The following is a 23,241-nucleotide window of genomic DNA, read 5'->3' as shown; positions in this document are numbered from 1 at the left end:
GAGGCGATCTCTTGTAGTGGATGAAGAATTTACTGAAGACATGAGGGAGTCGATCTCCAAATTTTCGCCGCTGCAATCTCTCTGTCGAGGAAGAATGAGGAAGAAAAGAGATTAGGTCAAAAAAATAACCAAAACTACGTCGTTTCATACTCCCAGAACGCGTATTCTAGCTAAGGCAGAGCAGAAAAAAATCACTAAATTTATTGATAACACCACAAGAACTTTGTCTTTGAACCCTCTAAATTAGTGTTTAAACATCTATCAAACATAGTGGACGGACGTACTTAGATAGTGACCAATGTACAAAAATAATCAATAAATAGGTGTGTGTTTGAGGCGTTGGATTAATTTGTATTTGGTTTTAGTTAAGGGTTTGGTTAGAGTATGTCTACGGTTATGGTTTTAGAGTTTGTTTAGGGTTAAGGGTTTGACTATGAATTACAGATTTAGGGTTTGTTTAGGGTATGATTAAGAATCATGATTGTATTATGGTTTTAGGGTTTGGTTAGGGTATGTCTATGGTTATGGTTTTAGTTAAGGGTTTGGTTAGGGTATGTCTATGGTTATGGTTTTAGTTAAGGGTTTGTTTAGGGTTTGGGTCCTCAGTTTTTATGATTTTGTTCTTTATAGGGTTGTTTCATAATTTATACAAAATCAAAGCTAGAGTTGTTTCTTAATTCAAATCAAATACCAAAGCCAAAGTTGTTTTCTAATTCTAACAAACCAAACTACTAAAATCACAGTTAATCAATCATCCTCCAGGTCAAAGACCTCAGACCTCTCCCATGGTGAAGGCACATATCGTGTCATAACCTCAGCAAAGATGGGGTCGTGTGCAGCCTCCCATAAGTCCACTCCAATCTTCTGTCTACAACCCATAATGATTTCATCATCCACTAAACTGACGTCAAGACCAAGCAGCGAGCATTCCAAGTGCTTCAAAGCGTATGCACCGCAATCACAACAACTTTTGTTCAATCTCAACTTCATAGGCACATCCACGATAGAATATGATGAGAGGAGTAGCTGCTTCTGTCTTTCTTGTGGTGCAACGGACTTCACAATCCTAGGAATGATAGCAGCAAACTTCTCAACGTACTGTCTGTTCTTTCCCCGACCGCAATCAAGGACTTCTACTTTTCTTTCAATGATGTTTACACAGACACCAACCCAGTGATTACCTGCGTTCGTGTCCACAAAAATTTGTAAACGAAGAAATGTATACTAGGATGTAAAAAGAACTGAATGGTTACCATTTACAAACAGAGGAAAGTAGAGTCGATCAACATCAACACCCCAAACTAGATCAGTCCGCCCATGAGATGGAAGCTCTCCTCTGCCGTACCCAAGAAGGAAATCAGGCAATTGATAGGCTTTTTTGTTTGGTAAAAACTTCTTGTATGCAGCGTCTACTTGGAGGCAAAACATAGCACTCATGAAAGCAACACGCCGAGGGGCCCAACGATTCAATGTAGTGTTCACACGCCATATAAACATAACCGCATCCATCTCCTAAAAATTTACAATGAAAGTTAAGTAATATAGCATATAAGAAGTGTTAGGAAGATAAATTCACTAAAGGTTAGTACAAGATTCATTACCTCGTTTCCAAGCCATTTTCCAGCACTTACTACTCTTGTAGCTACAGACAAATTAAAGCATGTAGGACCAATTGTTAAAGGTATAGGCTTTAATGCCCATTCCGTGAATCCTTTCCATGACTCTTCGGAGATATAATAAAGTGACGCCTGCGGAGAAGCATCTTCTGGCAATGGTGAATCGCTAAGCTGAAGTCCATGACCTTTTCTTTTGCACCATTTCTCCCACTGTGACGGCGGTGGAGCTGTATTCATCTCTGTCTTTTCTTTCTTTACTGGATTATCCACTGAACCTCGGACCGAAGTCATTGGAGTCCACCAGTCTTCTTCTTTTTTGTCCTGAGATGGATCAAAGCCTGGCACATACGACGTCTGAGAAAGCCCTTCAACCCCTTGTGTACCTATCCCGCGACCCAAATCATCTGCTTCACTATAATTCACATCGAATGTAGTCTCGGAACCATCCTGTTATTTCATGACAAATAAGCAATAATTGAGATACCAAAATACATTATCATTACTTAATTATTTTACATAAAAGTTCCAGACCATTACATAAGTTCAAACAAGACACTTACAAACCAAGGACACTTACACACCAAGCACACATACAAACCGAGACCTTATAAAGTACAACAAAATTCAGGCCGATAACTTAGATGCCAATAAAACAAACAGACACGCAAACCACGAACTTAAACAAGACAAAATAACATTGAAGAGGATGGTGAAGACTAGTGTTTGTTTACCCCGCGTGTGGACCTCCTCAACGGTGCCTGGCTCGTCGATGGCTTTGTCGGTGAAGGCTCTCCAAGCTCAACTTCAACGCTGGCTTCCTTACGTGATTGTTTAAGCTCTGTCCGCATCTGCTCAAATGTCTCGGCCATCTGTTTCTGTATCCTTTGTTCCATTCCAGAGAAGTTGTGCTCAAACAACTGTGTCATAAAAGCCTTCATGTCTTCATTAAAAGGAGCTTGCTTTGCGCCACTTGCGAGAACCTTATGCTTTCTCTTCTCCATACCACGATCGGGAAGCCTCTTTTTACCCCTCTTTGATCTAGAACCAACGTTTTTTGATCCTTTCGGAGTCTGAAAGTCGTCATCACTCTCGGCTGCTTCAACATTCACGCTTGCTTCATCATTCACAGCTGATTCGTCATCGAGAGATAAAGAAATCACTTCATTTTCTTCAGTTTCCCAAACATGCTCACTAAAATCATGCCCCTTCTTTATCATCTCCATCAGAACCTTGATTCTGTCATCCTCCACATCATCATCTCTGCGAAACGCCTGAGCTTTGACAACATCATAATTTCCTGTCCATGAGATGTATGGGTAGATGTCATCCTACACAAGAAAGGGAAATACAGTTAGATACTAACTACTCATTTCAAACCGGAAAGAGTCGTCATAAATAGATAAAATTACCTTGGGTGTAATAATCTCCTCCAAGCGAATGATCTCCTCATATGACACCTTCGCAGCTCCCATCCAGTTTATGCATCTAGGACCGTCCTTGAAACCCTTATCCAGCTTTTTTCCACAAAGCTTCCCGATTTTTGGCACCGCTTCCATTGCCCAAATCTGCAAGGCGTATGAGAAGCCATCCAAGACATAGCTAGTGGTCTTTTCCTTCAGTTGGGAACGATTTTTGGCTATGGATTTGCAGAGAAGGTCATAAGCAGCAACTCCCCAAGGATACCTTCGAACTCTGTCAAGATCCATGACCACCGCGATGTACTTCAGGGGGATATTAGCCTTCTCATCTCTCGCCAATACCACACAAAGAATGATCGCCAAGTAGATAAGACGTATGCGATCTGCATTCTTCCATTTCTTTACAGCTTCCTTGTCCTTAGTCCACAGGTTGAAGAGTGTAATTGTTCCATCTTTTCTCCTCAAAACCTTGCTCCAGAAACCACCATCATATTTCCACTCTTCAAACTCCTCAATCGAAATGTGAGTATCGCATTCAAACCCGGTTACGGCGTGGAACTCTTGCAATGAGAATCGAAGCGGTCTCCTCGCAAAGACAAACCATAGCTCGTGCTGTAAGAAAGTCACCAGCTCCCTACACAAGAAGCTGTGTATCACCCTCGCAGAGTATCCAAGACCATTCTCATGGAGCTTAAAAATCTGATGAAAAACCGGGTCTTTCTTCACGACATCCAACTCCTTTGGCAGCCACCCTTGGAACTTTCGGATTATGTAGTCGATCCTGCAGTTGTTGTTGATCTGAGTAACTCGGGGCTCCTCGCCCTCCTTAAAAAGCCTCTTCGGTAGCTCCTCAGACATAGCTACAAACCGTGACAAAATTATTAGTTCAACATGTAAAGGTTTCAATATCATCACACAAATAATAATGTATAAGATGTTTAACCAATCCGTGAAACAAAATTATTTTAAGAAACACGCCAAATCATTTTAAAAAAAAATCAAGCTTTAATGGAAGAACACTTCGATTTCGTTTAATATGAGAATCTATAGATGAAATCCAATACCTTCTGTGAAGAATTGTGAGATTGAGAGGCGAAATTGATGGAAGAACACTTCGAAAATCGATTTGACCCGACGAAGAGGAAGAACGATTCGCAGCCGTTGTGTCTTCAGTGAGATCGAAAAGGATGGTGACGGAGACGAGAGTAGAGACCACGGGCTGATGAAACACCGACGAAGAACAGAGCTTCTCACCGTTGAACCCTAAATCGCCGTGGGAGAGCGACGAGTCTACGACGGAGAAGACAAAGAGAAAGGGGAATTAGGTTTGCGGCATCCCGCGTCTCCTTTTTTCCCATTTAGTGTTTTTTTATTTTTTAATTTTTATGGATTTTAATTTTAACATTAAAATCTATTACGAAAATTATTATAATTTATAATTTAAATTCAACATAATTGGTAAATTAAAGGTACTTTGGTATTTTACAAGATCTAAAATCCTATTTTCCTAAAATATCTTCTAGAAATCCTAATGTGACAAATCCAAGTTCAAAAGTGTCCTATTTATCCAATTTTCCCTTAATTTAAATCGTTGTCATACAACAATCATTCCAATTAATTTGGTAATTTTGTAATTGAATAATCTAGTTCAGGGCTACATCTTTTAAACTGAAAGATATCAAATAATAACATGAACAGTAGAACATATTTCGTGAACAACATACATATTTTGATATCGACCGGCGAGTAAAATATACACAGATACAAATACATAAAACAAAAAGTACAATACATCATTAACACCCGTGAGAAACATCACACAAAGAAAAAGAACGTCGTACCAAAGTAGGAAAATACTCGAGGAAGAAGTTTGTTTATATGTATACCCAACAAGCAAAAAGCATTATCATCAAGGCTTTCTTGCTGAAAATTGATTCCCAGACTTGAGATTATCTTGACGGACGTCCATGGGCAGCTTGGTCCAGCTAATGTCATCTCTGACTTTCTTCCTCTGAACCACAACGTAAAAGCTCATGAATATACACATAGACGCCATCATTGCGATGAATATGCTCAGGTTTCTTCTATTTGGGCAAGAAGTGAGAATCATATCTGTGGAAACAAACCCATCAAGACTCCCCATCGAGTTATTCATCTTCATGATCTCAACACCGTTCAACATCGCATCCACTCTATGCTCATCAACACTGGTCTTGTTTGATGGTCCCACACTTACTGTAATCGATGATCCTAAAGGGTTGTTGGAATCAGCAGTAAGATCCACCACGAAATCCATGTAATAAGGGGAAGCAAGGACGTAACCAGTAGCGTCAGAGATATCGAAATCTTGATAAGCCAAGTTTCCGTTGATGTAAACGTTGAAATAGAGCATACCGAGTGATTCACTAGCTATGTCACAGAAATGCATCCGGATCAGATATTTGTAACCCGTGCTCACCGGGAAGTCCCAGCTCATAACATTGCCCACACGGGCAGTGTTGTAGACGTTATCAGGACCAACTTCCCGGCTCGCACCTCCGGGCCTGTACTTAATCCTACCGGTGAAGTAAGCTTTGTGAGAAGACGCATCAACGGTTTTGAACAAGTCATCATCAGGGAGCCAAGTTCTCCACAAGGTGTCATTGAAAGGAGTAACCTTTCTACCACCAACGTTGATCCTGTACACAACTTCCATGGCTTGTTTACCTAAACCATTCAACTTGCCAGTTCCATCACGAGATACAGAGGTTGCAACATCAGCAATCAAATCCTTAGGCGCAGATATAACTTCTATAGCGTTAACGAACGCTAATTTCGAATCTTCACTAGGAACAAACCTGACCACAACCTCTCCAACATCTACCCAAATCAGAAATTCCCTAACTTTAGACGACGAGTCATCGTTATTGCCGTTAAAATTTCTAAGCACGACGTGGCCGTTAACGGTGACGTGAAACTCAGCGTCGTTAAGATCGATTTGAGAGGAAGAGAGCCTATTGAAATGAAGACGTACCATGTGAGTCCCTTTCTCGCGGACATTGAACTCGTACTTTGCCTGTCGGGCGAATACCCTAGCGGTCCGGTAGATCTGAGGGACGTTCGGAGCTAGATCTTCTCCTTGGAGGGAGACTGATCCTTCCGATGAGAAGAACTTCACTTTCGACGCGTCGGAGACGAACCGGCGGTTATCCACGGTGGAGTCAACGTTGGAGCCGCAGTTGACGAGGTACTCGTCGGCGGGGGAGAAAGAGAGAGACGAGATTGAGGATGATAGGAAGATAACGGAGAAAAGGAATACGATCCTCCTGGACAGAATCGCCATTGCCGCGGAGAAGAGATTGCAGAATTTGCAGTCGAGATCAATCAGACAAGAAGATGATGTAATTTGGAAATTGAGACCTAGTCAACGCGTCATTACAGCTGTTTCGTCTGCATTTTCGATCATCTGAATCATTTAATAAGAGACACGAGTAATATGTACCGGCTCATAGATCCCAACTTGTGTAAAAGCCCAAGCCCAATTATTAATCAAAATTTCACTCTACTGTAATGACACAAAATATGATGTTTTTTGTTTTTTCGCTGGATAAATATGCTATTACAACTATGAGAAATATTACAGACGATTTTATAGCTGACAATTTTAACTGCCGTATGAGGATTCATGCCTAACTGCATCACTTGAACCACCCTATCGAATTCACGCTAGACGACATGAACCCTGGTTTGCTTTGGGAGATTTCAATGAGATAAGTGCCAATCATGAGAAGTACCAGAGGCTTCATTTCAAAACTTCAGACATATGATGCGAGTTTGTGAGTTTGAGGATTTGTCAATAGTTGGTAACAGATTCTCTTGGGTGGGACAGAGAGGAACTTATCAGGTTAAGTGATGTTTAGATCGCATAATGGCAACACTGGCTTGGTTTGAGAAATTTCCAGTGTCTGAAACTGAATTTTTTGAGATAGGAGAATCAGACCATAGACCTTTGGTAGTTGACGGCAGTAGCGATCCTATGTTCGGTTGGAAAGTGGTTTCAAGCGCTGTGTGGTGTTATGTGCAACTCGGCTTTGGTGGCGTCTGCAAAGTTCATGGTATGTATCTGAAACCTTCTCCCACTCATCGTTTGGAGCTTCATGTTTAGAGAAGGTTACAAGTTTGGTGGAGTTCTTTGGAAATTAGTTATTCTGGAAACGACACGAAAAGTCCCGACATCCAAGACAACGAGAAGAATCCCACCTTCTAGTGATTATTGTTAACGGTCGAGAACGGTTATCAATTCTGAAAAATTACGAAGACAGATAAGTGGAACGTGACGGATTTAGTGGATAAAACTAGTTATTGTAATTGTTTAACTTTCAAAATTTTGTACAAAATCAGCTTGTAACTGGATCTGAATTCTCCATTTATATGGGTTGAATTAATATATAAATATTTTTTTAAAAAACAAGTTTTCCATGTGAAATAAACCAAAAAGAAAACTATTTATCAGAATAAGCAGCGATTTCGTCATTTTCACAAGGTGCGACTTTGATCATCATAGTTCCCTTCTTCGTCGCTGGCAATAATCGACAACAATCTCTCCTTGGTGCCTATAAACATTGACTTATACAATTATAATGTAAACTCAAAAAATGAGTTATTAAATAGTAACGTAATTAAAAATTACTACATACCTTATTCCACCTATCTGGGTTAGACTCTTTGTGGACAAAGATTCGATTGATATCAGAAGGATCTGGTATCCCCCACTCACATTGAGGATTCAATTCATTGTGCCTAAGATACTCTGTAATTGTTGTGCTTGAAGAAGAATCACCAAGAGTGCGAGACATGTAAAAGACTCGTGGACGCTGGCAATCAGTGTAGGTTATAGGGCGTGTGTTGAAAGCAAGATTGTTGAAATCATGACGTTTGTGCCAGTCACTGAAAGTGCGAGTGGGCACTTCCATCATCCTTGCTGGCATGTATGTACGTGTGATCTGGACAGTGTATCCCCACGAGATAGACATTGTCCACTGGTGAGTTCTGTCGTAGCATATGGATTGTTGGACGAGGCTAGCTGAGTCGAGCTTCGCTGAGATCATGAGTCTCTCTACGGCCTTCACTCGGTCCATTTTCGGAAATATAGGCTCGACTACGTCTAAGTGATGGATAGAGACTATCGGTGCTTGTGGGTGGACCGATAAAAGACCCAAGAGGTTCCCATATACATCAAACTGTTTAAAATTATATTAAAACAATGAATCAAAATATTAAACATAGTTAATATGATTTGGTAGAAACATCACAAAATTCTAAAACATGGTTCACACACAAGTCTTAGGTTGACAAAGAAAATATCAAAATTACGGATTTTTGTTTTATTGTTAATTGATTTTGCTTGGTCAAACTAAAACCCCAAACTTCAAAAACAAAAAATTAAAATAAATATTAAAACTAACCTGATGAAACCCAACCTCTCTGGTGAGAGGAACACCGAGCTCCGCCATACAAGCATGAATCCGGTCATCGGATCCGTAGAGATCAGCGTAGCTCTCGATACACCGATCTTGCATCTTCTCCAAAGCCTTGGCCAAGGGATAACTTATAGCAAAACCACCTCCTCCATATGCCATGCCGTACGAGAACTGTTGCAAATTCTGCAAATGGCTCTCAGAAGGAGCTCCGATGTAATAGAACTGTTTGTGATCGTACTTTCTCAAAACCCTAACAAGATTCTCCGGGAAAAACACTGTGTCGTCGTCGCCCATCACAATCCACCTCACGTTTCTCTCGGATTCAGTTCCCTTTAACATCCTCACCGTATCCGATACGATTCTTGTGATCCTGATCGCTGATCGGTGACCGCGACGGTAACGGTACTTGAAACTCGACGTGTCTGAGGAGATTCTGATCTCAGGCAAGGCGGAGGAAAGACTGTCGTTTACTGTAGGTTTGTCGAGCCAGACAGCGCCCTTCATCTCACCGTTAGGTTTCCACCACGTTTTCACGTATTCTCTCCGATGCTTCCAAAGTTTGGAGAACGCGGCGATTCCGAAAACTATGTGGTTAAGCTCTGTTTTGTCCTCGGTGTGGTTTTGACCTGATCCGAGTTGCACTTGCATCACAGGTACAAGGAGAGAGTTGGAGACTTTAGAAGGAGACTTTAAAACGGAGATGAAACTGAAGGAGTATAAGAAATATGAGAGGAAGATCAAGAAGATGACAATCGCCATAAACGAGCATCGTGAAGAAGAAGAAATGCATTTGTCAAAAGAAACTGTCTTTTGATCTTTGTGAATGCTTTCTGCCATTGTTGTTTACTTGTTTCATTCACTGATTCAATCAAGGCACTCTAAATGAGAAATTAAAAGAATGTAGATCTTTATTTTATTTCTTGTTTTATTTGTCTCTGTCTTATTTTAGGGAAAATCTAACAGATGAAATGAATTGAATCAAAGACTATATTGTAATGGTCAAATATTTGGATGGATCACAACCTAATAATTGCACAACGACATTGGTCAACATACCATGCACAGAAATCAAATTCAGAGTGAATAATAGCATTGTTGTAAGAAAATATCATAATACCATAAGAATAAAATTTGATGTGATTACATACCAAGTTATGTTACAGATGTTCGATTTTGAGAGGGAAAGAGGATTTTTTGGATTTATCATCTAGATTCTATCTCCCCCCCAAGCCGGTTTTGTTGTAAAATATTTTTGATCTTTTTGATTATTTTTTCTGGCGTGTTTTTCTAGGCTGGGTAAAAAACTCGGATCCGAACAACCGAACTGAACCCGATCCGAAAAAGTAGTATCGAACCCGAACCGAAATTGATTAAATATCCGAATGAATTCAAAATTTTTATATTTAGAGAACCAAACCCAATCCGAACCGAAGTATTTCGCGTACCCGATTATATCCAAAATTGATTTATATACCTATATATTAAATTTTTTAGATTTAATATATAGGTATATAAATCAATTTTAGATATAATCGGGTACGCGAAATACTTAGGTTCGGATCGGATTTGGTTCTCTAAATATAAAAATTTTGAATTCATTCGGATATTTAATCAATTTCGGTTCGGGTTCGATACTACTTTTTCGGATCGGGTTCAGTTCGGTTACTTATAAATATATACAAATAGTCAAAATACATGTCTAAAATAGCTAAAGTATACTCAAAACACCAACAATACTTAAAATATCTATTGATTCTCAATCTAAATATTCAAACCAAACCAATTTATATGTTAATTTTAGGTACTTTGACATATGCTATTGAAATTTATATGTAATATATTGTTTTGTTTATATATTTTGAAAAATTTAAAGTATATAATGAATTTTAAATATTTTAAAATAATTTAAATGAGTTATCTGAACTCGAACCGAACCAGCAAAGATCCGAATCGAACCTGAACCGAAATTTAGAAATACCGAATGGGGCTGAAATCTTTGAACCCGAAAACCTGAAACCCGAATAGACCCGAATCGAATCCGAATTGGTACCCCAATGCCTACCCCTATGATTTTCAATGAAAATAAAAGCAGATTTTTATATTTTTGTATTTTCTAATTCTAGGTTGGACTTAATTAGGTTTCTGATTATAAATTGGGGTTTTCGGTGTAGCTTTCTTTGATTTCAAATCTATTCCATATGATTTATCTGTAATCCAGTTCATCTATCTTTGATTGGATAATATCATACTTGTTTGAATCTGTAATTCTTAGTAGATAGGAATATCTTTGGTTTAAGTTATACCGGAGATATGGGTGCCCTCTTTTCAATTATTTGAAAAAAGTTTTAAAGGTGAAGGAGGAAGGTGAACAAGATAGGCTACTTGAATAGGCATTGGATTAGTGAGGTTAGAGCACCATTAATGGGAAAGAGATTGCTTAGGGGTGGGTCCCACCATAAGAGAGAAAGAAGCGTTGCTAAAAACACCAAATTAAGCACCAAGACTTACACTGTTTTGCGGACTCCACCGAAACTATTTTTATTTCAATTTTACACAGTTAACGATTAGCTCGTTTTGATCACAAAAAAAAAAAAAAAAACGATTAGCTCGGAATAATTATGCTCTCTTGACAATCCTTTTGACAATAAAACTGAATTAAAAAATAGTCAATTGATAAAACTTAAACGAAAATCGTTAATTTTCTATTTATATGTTAACGGTTGATTATTTTAGACCTAACTGTACGCAGCCAACAACTAGTTCAGAAATAATTTGGAGCAATCAGTATTTATATTTTATTTTTTGATCAAAATATAATCATTATTTAGATATTAAATATGTTAAGATGTCAAAAAAAAGATATTAAAAATGTTAATTGTAAATAGTTTGAGAAAAAAATACTCAATTATCAGGGAAGGTGGCGGGCACGTCTTTTCTGCGGTCAAGAAAACATCAGGACGTTTACATGTTCCATTGTAAAAAACACTTAAATAGCAAAACAAACGGCAAGCAGTCGTAAGAGGGAGAAACATATGGAGTTAGAGAGGTTGATAGCCGTCAGATAGATAATCGAATCGAACGGTAAAAAAACAACGCATATACCATTGTCACCGCTTTTGCCGTTCCCTCTTGGCCAAGGCTGCTGCTGCTAATAAGCAATCCATATATTTCCGGCGAGAAATTTGGGAGTGAGATTGGTGAGAAGTAGCAGGTAAGATCGATCCCCTTCGAGTTTTGACTTTTTCGATCTGATCTTGGATTGTTCAAGGCGGACTTAGTTATAGAAGAGATTACAATGTTGTTGACTTGTTGTGCAGATCAATGGGAGGAGGAGGAGTTAGGTTATCGCTTCTCAAGTCACTTTACAGATCCTCAACAAGAATCTCCTCCTCGTCTTCTTGTCGCAGACTTGCTGAAGAAGCTGCTATTGTGCGGTCATCATCTCCGGTGTCTTCTTTCACTCATGCTAGGGCCATTGGCTACGGATACGGGTCTTGGATTGTCTCTTCCTCATCCAATTTGAATGCTAAGCCTTTCCCTTTACTGGCACGCGCTTTCAGCTCACAACCTGATGGCACCGACTGGGTTCACAAGGCCAAGGACGTCTTTCATGAAACTGCTAACAAGGCTAAAGAAGCCTCTGACGAACTCACTCCTCATGTTCAGCAACTGCTCGACGCCAACCCTTATCTTAAAGAAGTCATGGTCCCCGTCTCTCTCACCATGACTGGTACTTTGTTCGCTTGGGTCGTCATGCCTAAGGTTTTGAGGAGGTTTCACGGATACTCTATGCGCAGCTCTGCTGCTTTGCTTCCACAAGGCTTTGCTATCGATGACGTTCCCTACGATAAAAGCTTTTGGGGTGCTTTGGAGGATCCTGCCCGCTACTTGATGACCTTCATTGCCTTCGCACAAATGTTTGTCGCTTTTAACTGAACGCTTTTTAGAAAATAAAAATGATATGATAATTCTGATATGCTGCAGTGCGTCAATGGTGGCCCCAACAACGGTAGCAGCTCAGTACTTCTTCCCGGCATTGAAGGGGGCAGTCATACTCTCCTTGGTGTGGTTCCTACATCGCTGGAAAACCAATGTGATCACCCGAGTCTTGTCTGCTAAGAATGTTGCTGGGCTTGACAGGGAGAAGATATTGACTTTGGACAAAGTATCATCAGTTGGTCTCTTTGCGATCGGTTTAATGGCTTCTGCTGAAGCTTGTGGTGTAGCTGTTCAATCTATCTTGACTGTTGGTGGAGTAGGAGGTCTGTGTACTTGTTTTCCTCAATCTACTATTGCTAGGTTTCAACCACTAATCAGTTCTGATCTGATCTGGCCGTGCAGGAGTGGCCACTGCTTTTGCTGCAAGAGATATCCTTGGTAATGTGCTGAGTGGTCTCTCCATGCAATTCTCAAGGCCTTTCTCTATGGGAGATACGATCAAAGTTAGTTTCACATTTGCTTCCTGCTCTCTTCTCTTGTTTTCATCAGGATACAATAATGTCTTACATGTTTCAGGCTGGATCCGTAGAAGGTCAAGTGGTTGAGATGGGACTTACAACAACATCCTTGTTGAACGCCGAAAAGTTCCCAGTCTTGGTACCTAATTCACTGTTTTCCAGTCAGGTTAGTTTATCTGTAAACAAATCAGAAGCGTCCACTTGCAACCATTTGTTTGATCTGTTACTATTGCTCAAATCAGAATTAACATATATATATACAGGTGATTGTGAATAAGTCACGAGCTCAGTGGCGTGCTATAGCATCCAAGATCCCACTGCAGATAGATGACTTGGACAAGATCCCTCAAATATCAGATGAAATCAAGGAAACGTTGAGGTCAAACCCAAAAGTTTTCTTAGGGAAAGAAGCTCCTCATTGTTACTTATCCCGAGTGGAAAAATCATTTGCTGAACTCACCATTGGATGCAATCTCAAGTACATGGTACTGTCTCTCTCTTTACTCTCTGTAACATTCTCTTGTCAAAAAAAGAGAGAGATTTTATTCTTTTATTGGTGTCTTAGGGGAAAGAGGAGCTTTACGCAACACAACAAGAGGTTCTTCTTGAGTCAGTCAAGATTATAAAGAAGCATGGTGCGTCATTGGGTACCACGTGGGACAATTCTACACTTTGAGAATGCTGATCAAGAATTATGTCCGAAAACATAGGTTCTTGGATCATTACAGGAAAAACCGTAGGGTTACAAAAATATTTTGTAGAGCAAAAGAAAAAAAAACGAAAGCAACCTGTTTCGAACTGAGGATTTGTGGTATGTGAGTCGGTTCTTTTGATGTGTTTTGAGGTGCACGATCAGATTTCATTTTTATTGTTTAAAGTTTAAACTGTGCGTTTTTATCACTATCTTTGGAAGCCACACGTATGAGAAAGTTGGAAGCGGGTACTGGATCAAGTTAAAAACGGGATCATGTTGAGAAAACAGGTACGGACCACCGTCTTTCGTGAAAACAAGCTAAGCTAAGATTATAAAGCAGAGGAGCATTTGTTACAGATACATATGCTAACATCAGAATCTGTCTTTACTATAATCCCCTTTTCGGGGTGAAATCTCTGCCTCTGTAATGGACTAACAAATTTCAGATTTAAAGCAACTCATACACAAACGAAACTGGAAAAAAAGAAATTAGAATATCTAAGCATATTAAAATTTTATCGAACTGAATTTAGTAGAAACATAATAATAATATTATTATTATATGAAGAAAATAGATGCTGTGGACGAATGGGCAAGGCGCGTGAGAGTTTGACCAGCTTCAATACGTTTCTTCTCCGATATTAACGAAAAAGAAAGCAGGAATTTAAATAGATATACAGAGTCGTGACTCTTTCTCGTTTAAGTTGGATACCATTGTCAACAACGCCAGTAAGGTAACTCCGTCTTGGTTCTTTTGTCTTATAGAATTGATTTGTTCTTAGTAAAAACACGCAAACCTCTCTCATTGATTCAGAAGATCCATTTTGAGAGATTAGATTGTGAATCCTGCAAGTGCATGATCGGGTGCAAATATTAAAAAGCCATTTGAGTTTTGATTAAATGGAGAACTATGGTTCTCAATACCCTTATTATCCAGGACCTCCTCCTCCTCCCAACTCAGATCCATACCCTCCCCAAGCTTATCCACCGCCACTTCATCACCAGTATGGTTCTATGTCTCATTCTGGTCCTTTGGATTATGCCCACCGTCCCCCACCACCACTTCACCACCACTATGGTTCTATGTCCCCTTCTGGTCCACCGCCTCATTATTCTTATGATCACCAACACCAACCTCATCCTTACCCTTATCCTCCTCAACAACCTACACTTCAGCCCCACGCTAGCTTTGCCTCCTATCCCCCACCCCCTCAACACCCTCCTCGACCTCATGATAATTTCGGATCCTCTTCCCCACCTGTTTACCCTCCTCTTCATGACCTTATGGGTGCTCTCACCCTTTCTTCTCATCATCACCCACCATCTTCAAACCCCGGCTCCTACCATGGACAACAGCCTTATCACTCCTTCTCAACTCATTCTCATTTGTCTCACTCGGGCAGGCTTGATTCCCCACTCCCACACAGCCCCAGTTTGCAGATTGTTCCCTCTGGTAAACCCTCCTTGAAGGTCCTCTTGCTGCATGGTAACTTGGACATTTTGATTTATCGTGCCAATAATCTCCCTAACATGGACTTGTTCCATAACACACTGGGTGCCGTCTTTGGAAGCATAAGCAACATGATCGAAGGACAGCTGAGCAAGAAGATCACGAGCGACCCTTACGTTTCCATTTCAGTTGCTGGTGCCGTCATTGGAAGAACTTACGTCATGAGCAACAGCGAGAACCCTGTCTGGCACCAGCACTTTTACGTTCCCGTCGCTCATCATGCCGCCGAGGTCCATTTTGTTGTCAAGGACAGTGATGTTGTGGGTTCTCAGCTTATAGGACTCGTCACCATCCCCGTCGAGCAGATACACTCTGGTGCAAGAATCGAAGGAACTTACTCCATTCTGAGCAGCAATGGGAAGCCTTGTAAACCTGGTGCAACTCTGACATTATCTATTCAGTACACCTCAGCGGATAAACTCAGTGTTTATCACAGCGGAGTCGGTGGAGGTCCTAGTTACCAGGGTGTCCCTGGAACGTATTTTCCTCTCCGGGAAGGTGGGAACGTGACGCTGTACCAAGACGCACACGTACCTGAAGGGATGCTCCCGAGGATAAGACTCGGCAACGGGATGTATTACGAAAACGGAAAGTGTTGGGATGATATGTTTCATGCAATATGTCAGGCTAGGCGTTTGATTTACATCACGGGTTGGTCAGTGTGGCATAACGTCAGGCTTGCTCGGGATAAAGGAAACCCTGCATCGGAATGTACACTTGGTGAGCTCCTAAAATCAAAGTCCCGAGAAGGTGTGAGAGTCCTGCTTCTCGTTTGGGACGACCCTACTTCACGGGACATCTTGGGGTACAAAACAGTAAGTTATTGCAACCTTTAAGTCCAATAAAGCACATCTTTGGTTCCTTTGTAATCTAGAAAGTATGTTTTGTATATAATAGAAAAGGATGTTTCATGAAGAAATCTACAACACAAATTAGAGATATGAAATTCTTTAGTGTAAGTAACTTTGAGGTATTTTAAATGTGTTAATTTGAACAGGATGGAGTGATGGGAACCCATGACGAGGAGACTCGCCGTTTTTTCAAGCACTCCTCAGTTCAAATCTTGCTATGCCCTCGAAATGCTGGAAAGCGACATAGTTGGGTCAAACAAACGGTAAAAAAAGATGAATTGGTCTGTTTTTTTTTTTTTTTTTTTTGAGTTATTTATGTTTTAGTCTATCAGGAAGTTGGAACCATCTACACACACCACCAAAAGACTTTGATAGTAGATGCTGATGCTGGCGGTAACAGGAGGAAAATCGTAGCTTTTGTAGGCGGACTTGATCTCTGTGATGGCCGATATGATACTCCTCAACATCCCTTGTTTAGGACGCTGCAAACAGATCATAAAGGTGACTACCACAACCCCACTTTCACGGTATGTTTTCTTTTTTTAATGCCCATTTGCCTTTCTATAATACTGTAATGTTGGTGAAGAAAGTACTAAAAATGTAATTTTAGGGTAACCTCTCCGGTTGTCCAAGAGAACCTTGGCATGATCTGCACAGTAAGATTGATGGCCCAGCTGCGTACGATGTCCTGACCAATTTTGAGGAGAGGTGGCTGAAGGCTGCGAAGCCTCACAGAATCAATAAATTGAAGACATCATATGATGATGCATTGCTCAGGATTGAAAGGATCCCAGATATATTAGGAGTCTTTGATGCTCCTACTGTTAGCGCAAACGACCCTGAGGCTTGGCATGTTCAGGTAACCACCAAGAAACTCCTTTTCTATAAAACCTGACAGGTACTATGTTCATAATTGGTTAGAAAACTATAGAAACCAATTATTGATAGTACTGCAGAAGATTTGATGAACTCTACTTATTTATGTATAAACTAGAAACGAACCATAGATTCTGAATAATTTTGATTATCTCTGCCAATTCATGTATGGAATTCTTTTAGTTTTGATGAGTACTTTGCTCCACTGATAGTTTTCCAATTAATTTTGTTTATAAACTGATGGTTTACTGGTTTCTGGTTCAGATCTTCCGTTCCATCGATTCAAACTCTGTCAAAGGTTTCCCAAAGGATCCAAAATATGCTACAAGCAAGGTGAGTTGAAAAACAAAAAGAGAAAAAAAAAAAATTCTGCTGTGATTATGGCCTTGGGAAATTGATGGATACAAGAGTTTTTGTTTGGGCAGAATTTGATGTGCGGTAAGAACGTGCTCATCGACATGAGCATACACACCGCATATGTAAAGGCCATTCGTGCAGCTCAACACTTCATCTACATTGAGAACCAGTATTTCATTGGATCCTCCTACAACTGGAATACTCACAAGGATATAGGTTTTTCTCTTCTCTTTATCAAATGAGCTAATGATTAGAAGAAAAAAAACTCAAAATCAGGATAAATCTCCTCAAAGATGCATGTTTACATAATTGATAAAAATACAAGAAATCTGAGCTGATTTTTTCCAGTGAAAAAGGAATCATGGAAACAGATATAGCCTTTTATTTGAGTTAGATCCTTGTTTGTGGCTACTCTGTTGATTATTGTTTGTTGATGGTCATCTAGGTGCCAATAACCTGATTCCTATGGAAATTGCTTTGAAGATTGCTGATAAGATCAGGGCAAATGAAAGGTTTGCTGTCTATATTGTCATCCCAATGTGGCCGGAAGGAGTTCCAACCGGTGCTGCTACACAGAGGATTCTATATTGGCAGGTAACTCTAGTGAAGAAATATGTCTTTACAAACCGTTAACCTTATATTGAATCCGTTACAAGTTACAAAAAGAAAAAACTGAATGTCATAGTTATGGTCCTTGTAGCACAAGACAATGCAAATGATGTATGGGACTATCTACAATGCGTTAGTGGAGGCCGGGCTTGATGATAAATTCTCCCCACAAGACTATCTGAACTTTTTCTGTCTTGGAAACAGAGAGATGGTGGACGGAAATAATGAAACAAATCAAAGCAACGAGAACACTCCTCAGGTAGAAAGCTGCTACCATGTATATTCCTATTATCATTGAGTTGTTAACTGAGATGTTGTTGTTGTTGTTGTTATAGGCATCATGTCGAAAGAGCAGAAGATTTATGATATATGTGCATTCAAAAGGGATGGTTGTTGATGACGAGTATGTGGTAATTGGATCTGCAAACATAAACCAAAGATCAATGGAAGGCACGAGAGACACGGAGATTGCAATGGGAGCTTATCAGCCTCAACATACATGGGCAAGACGACAGTCTGGTCCTCGTGGTCAGGTAGTAATCCTCCTCTAAAATATTATTATATGATTTCCAGTTATTTTATTATATAAATATGAATACTTTGTACATCAAAAATTCTGCAAGATATTCGGGTATAGAATGTCACTTTGGGCAGAACACATGGCAATGTTAGATGATAGCTTTGAGGAGCCAGAGAGCCTAGAGTGTGTAAGCAAGGTGAGAAGAATGGGGGAGGAGAACTGGAAACAGTTTAGGGCAGAGCAAGTGTCGGAGATGAGGGGACATCTGCTCAAGTATCCGGTGGAAGTTGATCGGAGATGCAAAGTACGGCCACTACCAGGGAGCGAGGAGTTCCCTGACGTTGGGGGAAATATTGTTGGATCCTTCCTTGCCATACAGGAGAATCTTACAATCTGATTGAAAGCACTTGATGATGATTGTGTTTTGACTTGCACATTATTCTATTTATTTTATTTTATTTTTTGAACTTAATTTCATATTAAATTGCAGAAGAAAGAAAATATTACATGCCCAATGGCTAGTGTTTTCTGAGCCCATCAAAACCCAAATATTGTTCAAACCAAATCAAAGATCATAATAGCCCAATAGTTAAAGAAAGCCTGTAAAGGAAGTTGAAAGGGGGAGAGTCGTGATGGGAGAGACGATGTTAACGAGGAAGCTGTGGAGTCTCAGGGGACATCACCTCCAATGCCCAATCTCCTCCTCAATCAATCTCCTATGCACCATAAAATATACTATACCCATCAAGCATTAATGAATATGTGAAAAGACCAAAAGGACATATTTTAATTGGAACCAAGAATGTCCCAAACCAAAATCGGCATCCAACATAACTCGGGTTTGGTCGGATCTGAATTGGATTGGTCTGTAAAAAAAATTAAAAGTGGTTCTTATGTTTGTTGGTTTGGTCTAAAAAAAAAAGAAAAAAATGAATCCCCCCATCCCGAGCTCCCCCCCAGACCAAACGGGACCTACAGCTCCTCCCGCAGCAGCTCCTCCTGCAGCTCCTCCTCCACTCCTCCTCCACTCCTCTCTCTCTCAGCTTTCTTGAACGCTGCCGTGTGTTGCCGTCGGGGCCGCTAAAGTTGCAGCCGGTAAGTTATGCTCTGTTCGAGCATTATTTCGGAAGTAGGTTCCCAAGTAGGTTTTGGGGGTTTTAATAGATTTGTAATTGTGACAAATTTTGTTTAGTTTCGGGGTGAATTTCGGTATAATGAATTTCGGTAGGTGAATTGGAGTTGAGGGATTAAACCCTAGATTATTCAATTGTTCTTGATAAATTGTAGTAAAACTGAATAACTGGGTACAACTGGTAGAATTAGGAAAACAGAAAAAATTCGAATAACTGGTAAAACTGTAGCAGGATAATAGTAGGGGAAATTGTAGTGAGTTTCTTTTGTTTGTTCCTTTTGGCAGGACACAATGAGCAATCACGTCAGAGATATACCTGGTAGTCCGAAAGAGAGCTACAAGATGTTGTATAGCTATTTGTACATGTTAGAGCAAGTGAATCCGGGGACAAAAACATGTTTGAAATTGGATGATAGAAGTAAATTAGAGTACCTTTTCATAACTTTGGGAGCTTGCATTGAAGGGTTTGCAGTTATGAGGAAGGTGATAGCTGTGGAGGGGATACGTCTGAAGAACGGTGGTGTTTTAGTTTTCGCGAAAGCTCAGGATCCTAATAGTCAGAGTTATCCACTTGCGTTTGCAGTAGTAGATGGTGAGAATCTTGCTAGTTGGACTTGGTTTTTCGAGATGCTTAAAAGTGTTATACCAGACTCTTCTGAACTGGTTTTCATTAGTACTCTTCATCAGAGCTTGATCTTCGTCATAGGAAACGTGTTTCCACAGGCTCACTATGGTCATTGTTTATGGCATTTGAAAGAAAAGGTGAAATTGCATGCTTGTAACGTCAACAAGAATATAGTCGGGCAAAAACTTATGGAGTTGGGCAGATATTACACGGTTGATGACTTCAATTCTGCTTACGACTCATTTAAGATAAGATGTCCAGCTGCGTACAAGTATGTGGAGGAATGTGGTATTGAAAAGGACAAATGGGCAAGGGTTTTTTTCCCACGTGATAGGTACAACTTGGATACAAGCAACACTCTGGGATCAATGAAGAACGTGTTTAAAGAGGCAACAAGGTGGGCCTTAATACCAATGGTGGATTGTATCATTAGGAAATTCTCTGATTGGTTCACTCAACGGAAGGAAGGATGTTGTTTCTAGATCAATGAATACAAGACTGGTGCCTCGGGTTGAGAACTACTTGCACGATCTATGGGCTGTTGCACATAAGTTACCTGTGCGGGAACTTGATAGTTACGAGCTTAAGTACGAGATCACTGACACTGCAGGAAAGGTGTTTTGGGCGACCTTGGTTGGAAAAACTTGTACTTGCAAGGTGTGGGACTATGAAAAGTTCCCTTGTCTGCATGGACTGGCAGCTTATATCTATTTCGCTAGGAATGTTGATGGCAGGCGCCTTGATATCCATGAGTTGTGCTCAAAATACTACTGGACGGAAATGTGGCATTTGGCGTATTCCAGAACACTTAATGTTGTGCCCGACATGGCTTCTTGGAATGTACCAGATCAGATCAAGGAGGTGAAGATCATACCTCCATATCGCATCAAGCGGCAAGGAAGGAAAAGAGTTTAAATTTGGATGAATTTGGAGTAATGCATATTTCGAGTAATGCATTTGGGTACTTGATTTTGTGTTGTAAGCTCTGAACTTTGTTTCATTTCGTGTTGTATCGTGTTGTATGACTTGGAAAACTGCGTAAAACTTGAAATCTACTTTGTTTTGTAATGACATTAGTATTATCTATATCAAAACTCGAATCTCATAGTTTTTTCTCTATCAAAACCTGAATATCATAGTTTTATATTTGTTTTCGCAACTCTAACATATATTTATAATAAAACTCGGTTATCAATTTCTGAAATTTAGGAAAAAAACTCTCATGTATCCCTTACGAGACCTTGCAATTCCAATAACACTTTGTTGGCCAAAGACATCTTACAAACGAAACTTTCGAGTTATATCTATTCGCTAAATATAATTGCACGGAACTATATATATAACAATTTAAACTAGTAATATTGAAGGTAAAACTAGATAACCAATTTAAATAGATTAGTAACACTAAATAAATTAGAAAGCGACAAAAATATAACTATGACCAAAGTTGGGAATACTAGTATCTTGGGTATAACTATGAACAAATTTTTTTTGGGCAATTATCTCATTTTAATATTAAAATCGTCTAAATTATCTCAACCACACAAATTTACTCCCCTTCCAAAGCCTTTCAAGTACTTTCAGTTTGACTTTTTATCCCTTTTTCATCTCTCCCTCTCTCTCTCTCTCTCTCTCTATTCTCCCCATTTCCTCTCCCTCCCCTCTCTCGTGTCTCTCGTCTCTCTTCTCTATTTTGAGAATCGAATTCTCTTCCCCCCTCGCCGAGCAAGTGAGATGGAAAAAGTGAAGATGGAAGTGGGTTCGGGTTCGGGTTCGTCTTTATCGCAAAGGAGCCGCCGCCGATTTTCTTGTCTGAGGTTGTGTCACTGTGGCTTGCCGGCGAAAATAAGGCAAGCTTGGACTGAGAAAAATCCTGGTCGACACTTTTATGGCTGTCCGCGTTTTAAGGTATGAATATATGATGGAATCTGGATATAATGGAATCTGAATTTGAATTGGGTTTGAATTTTGACCTTATTGCAGCTTGGAAATGAATGCAATTACTTCTCTTGGTTCGATGAAGAGGTTGGTACAGAATGGCAAAGGAGAGCATTGCTTCAAGCCCGTGATGAAATCCAGGAGAAGGATAAAGTGATTGAGCAATTACAGAAGACCATTTCTGAAATGAAAAGTCAGTTGGAGAAAAAGAAGACAGGGAAGGGCGGGGGCGGGAATGACGAAAATGAAGAAGATGACATTGTTAGGAAGTTTGAAGAATTGTATGCTTAGTTTAAGTGTGGTGTTGAATTAAGTATTTCTAGTTTTCCTAGTATTTCTAGTTTTCCTAGTTTTCCTAGTTTTCATTAAGTTCTCCTAGTTCTCCTAGTTGTCCTAGTTTTCATTAAGTTATCCTACTTTTCCTAGTTTTCCTTAAGAGGCACATTCAAAATATAATCATAAGAACTTCCATGATAACAAGATTGCAACATCCATGATAAACAAGAACAAGTTCCATCCAACATACCTAATAAGTCAAGAGGTTTCCAACATCCACACAACAACAAAATAATGGGTCCAACTTCCCACAAAATACATAACCGAGTTTACAAAATACATAACCGAGTTCTTCACTCCCTGCTTCCTTGCCCTTCATCCATAGCTTTCTTCATAAACGCCTCAAACGGAACCACCATCCTTTCCTCAAACTTGTCCATTGTCTTCTTAACTCTCTTTAGCTGAGTGCCAAACATTTTCACTTGTTTGATCAACTCCTCCATCATCTTCTTCTGGCTTGCGCCTCCTTCCTCTCCACCTTCTTCGTCATCCTGATCTTCGTCGACAGCCTCTTGTGCATTTGGATCACGCGCAGCAACGTCTACATCATACATCTCTTCAAAAAAGACTGAATGTCCTTCTGCAAGACGCTTTACCCAACTGTCAACAGAAATATCATCGACATCAACGTCGTCCTCCTCTTCAGTCATCTCTTCCAAAAGAGCTACTTCTTCTTCTGTCTTGGTAGGAAGGATGCTGTGGATATCCCGTGACTGATACCAAAAAATTAAAACCAAAAAATAATCTTATGTTAGTATAATGCTACAACATTTTCAAAGTTTGTAGGGGAAGAAACATACCGTTATTTTGTCCAGTTTGTCCAGTTCCCGATTCAATTTTGAA

At 39.9% G+C, this 23,241-nt stretch overlaps 6 protein-coding genes across 6 annotated transcripts; 3 read left to right on the top strand and 3 right to left on the bottom strand.

The window, feature by feature from the left end:
- Positions 1 to 445: 445 nt before the first annotated feature.
- On the bottom strand, positions 446 to 3,774 carry LOC125604821. Its single transcript, XM_048775018.1, has 3 exons — positions 3,026 to 3,774; positions 2,348 to 2,944; positions 446 to 2,063 (listed from the first exon to the last, which is right to left on the bottom strand). Exons 1-3 carry the CDS (start codon positions 3,320 to 3,322, stop codon positions 1,533 to 1,535), a joined length of 1,425 nt encoding a protein of 474 aa, XP_048630975.1. The 5' UTR covers positions 3,323 to 3,774; the 3' UTR covers positions 446 to 1,532.
- A 929-nt stretch (positions 3,775 to 4,703) lies between these two features.
- Positions 4,704 to 6,486, bottom strand: LOC106435783 (probable receptor-like protein kinase At5g24010). The gene has a single exon (XM_013876711.3). It carries the CDS (start codon positions 6,354 to 6,356, stop codon positions 4,944 to 4,946), a length of 1,413 nt encoding a protein of 470 aa, XP_013732165.2. The 5' UTR covers positions 6,357 to 6,486; the 3' UTR covers positions 4,704 to 4,943.
- Positions 6,487 to 7,429: 943 nt separating this feature from the next.
- On the bottom strand, positions 7,430 to 9,910 carry LOC125604817. Its single transcript, XM_048775012.1, has 3 exons — positions 8,479 to 9,910; positions 7,711 to 8,253; positions 7,430 to 7,626 (listed from the first exon to the last, which is right to left on the bottom strand). The coding sequence occupies exons 1-3, from the start codon at positions 9,328 to 9,330 to the stop codon at positions 7,516 to 7,518; spliced, it is 1,506 nt and encodes a 501-aa protein (XP_048630969.1). The 5' UTR covers positions 9,331 to 9,910; the 3' UTR covers positions 7,430 to 7,515.
- A 1,564-nt stretch (positions 9,911 to 11,474) lies between these two features.
- Positions 11,475 to 13,853, top strand: LOC106435784 (mechanosensitive ion channel protein 1, mitochondrial-like). The gene is made up of 7 exons (XM_048775016.1): positions 11,475 to 11,704; positions 11,811 to 12,410; positions 12,478 to 12,755; positions 12,835 to 12,935; positions 13,009 to 13,116; positions 13,214 to 13,435; positions 13,516 to 13,853. Exons 2-7 carry the CDS (start codon positions 11,815 to 11,817, stop codon positions 13,624 to 13,626), a joined length of 1,416 nt encoding a protein of 471 aa, XP_048630973.1. The 5' UTR covers positions 11,475 to 11,704; positions 11,811 to 11,814; the 3' UTR covers positions 13,627 to 13,853.
- Positions 13,854 to 14,313: 460 nt separating this feature from the next.
- Positions 14,314 to 18,879, top strand: LOC106435786 (phospholipase D beta 2). The gene is made up of 10 exons (XM_048775015.1): positions 14,314 to 15,969; positions 16,152 to 16,268; positions 16,338 to 16,532; positions 16,616 to 16,864; positions 17,146 to 17,214; positions 17,307 to 17,454; positions 17,684 to 17,832; positions 17,939 to 18,106; positions 18,183 to 18,380; positions 18,471 to 18,879. Exons 1-10 carry the CDS (start codon positions 14,545 to 14,547, stop codon positions 18,762 to 18,764), a joined length of 3,012 nt encoding a protein of 1,003 aa, XP_048630972.1. The 5' UTR covers positions 14,314 to 14,544; the 3' UTR covers positions 18,765 to 18,879.
- Positions 18,880 to 19,305: 426 nt separating this feature from the next.
- LOC106353721 lies at positions 19,306 to 22,240 on the top strand. The gene is made up of 2 exons (XM_022713069.2): positions 19,306 to 19,462; positions 19,785 to 22,240. The coding sequence occupies exon 2, from the start codon at positions 19,791 to 19,793 to the stop codon at positions 20,604 to 20,606; it is 816 nt and encodes a 271-aa protein (XP_022568790.2). The 5' UTR covers positions 19,306 to 19,462; positions 19,785 to 19,790; the 3' UTR covers positions 20,607 to 22,240.
- The last annotated feature ends 1,001 nt before the right edge of the window (positions 22,241 to 23,241 follow it).

The sequence above is a fragment of the Brassica napus genome, unplaced genomic scaffold (genome assembly GCF_020379485.1).
Source record: "Brassica napus cultivar Da-Ae unplaced genomic scaffold, Da-Ae ScsIHWf_629;HRSCAF=925, whole genome shotgun sequence".
Classification (NCBI taxonomy): Eukaryota; Viridiplantae; Streptophyta; class Magnoliopsida; order Brassicales; family Brassicaceae; genus Brassica; species Brassica napus.
The sequence above is the reverse complement of the archived record's forward strand: the minus strand, read 5'-3'. Positions and strand labels throughout refer to the sequence as shown.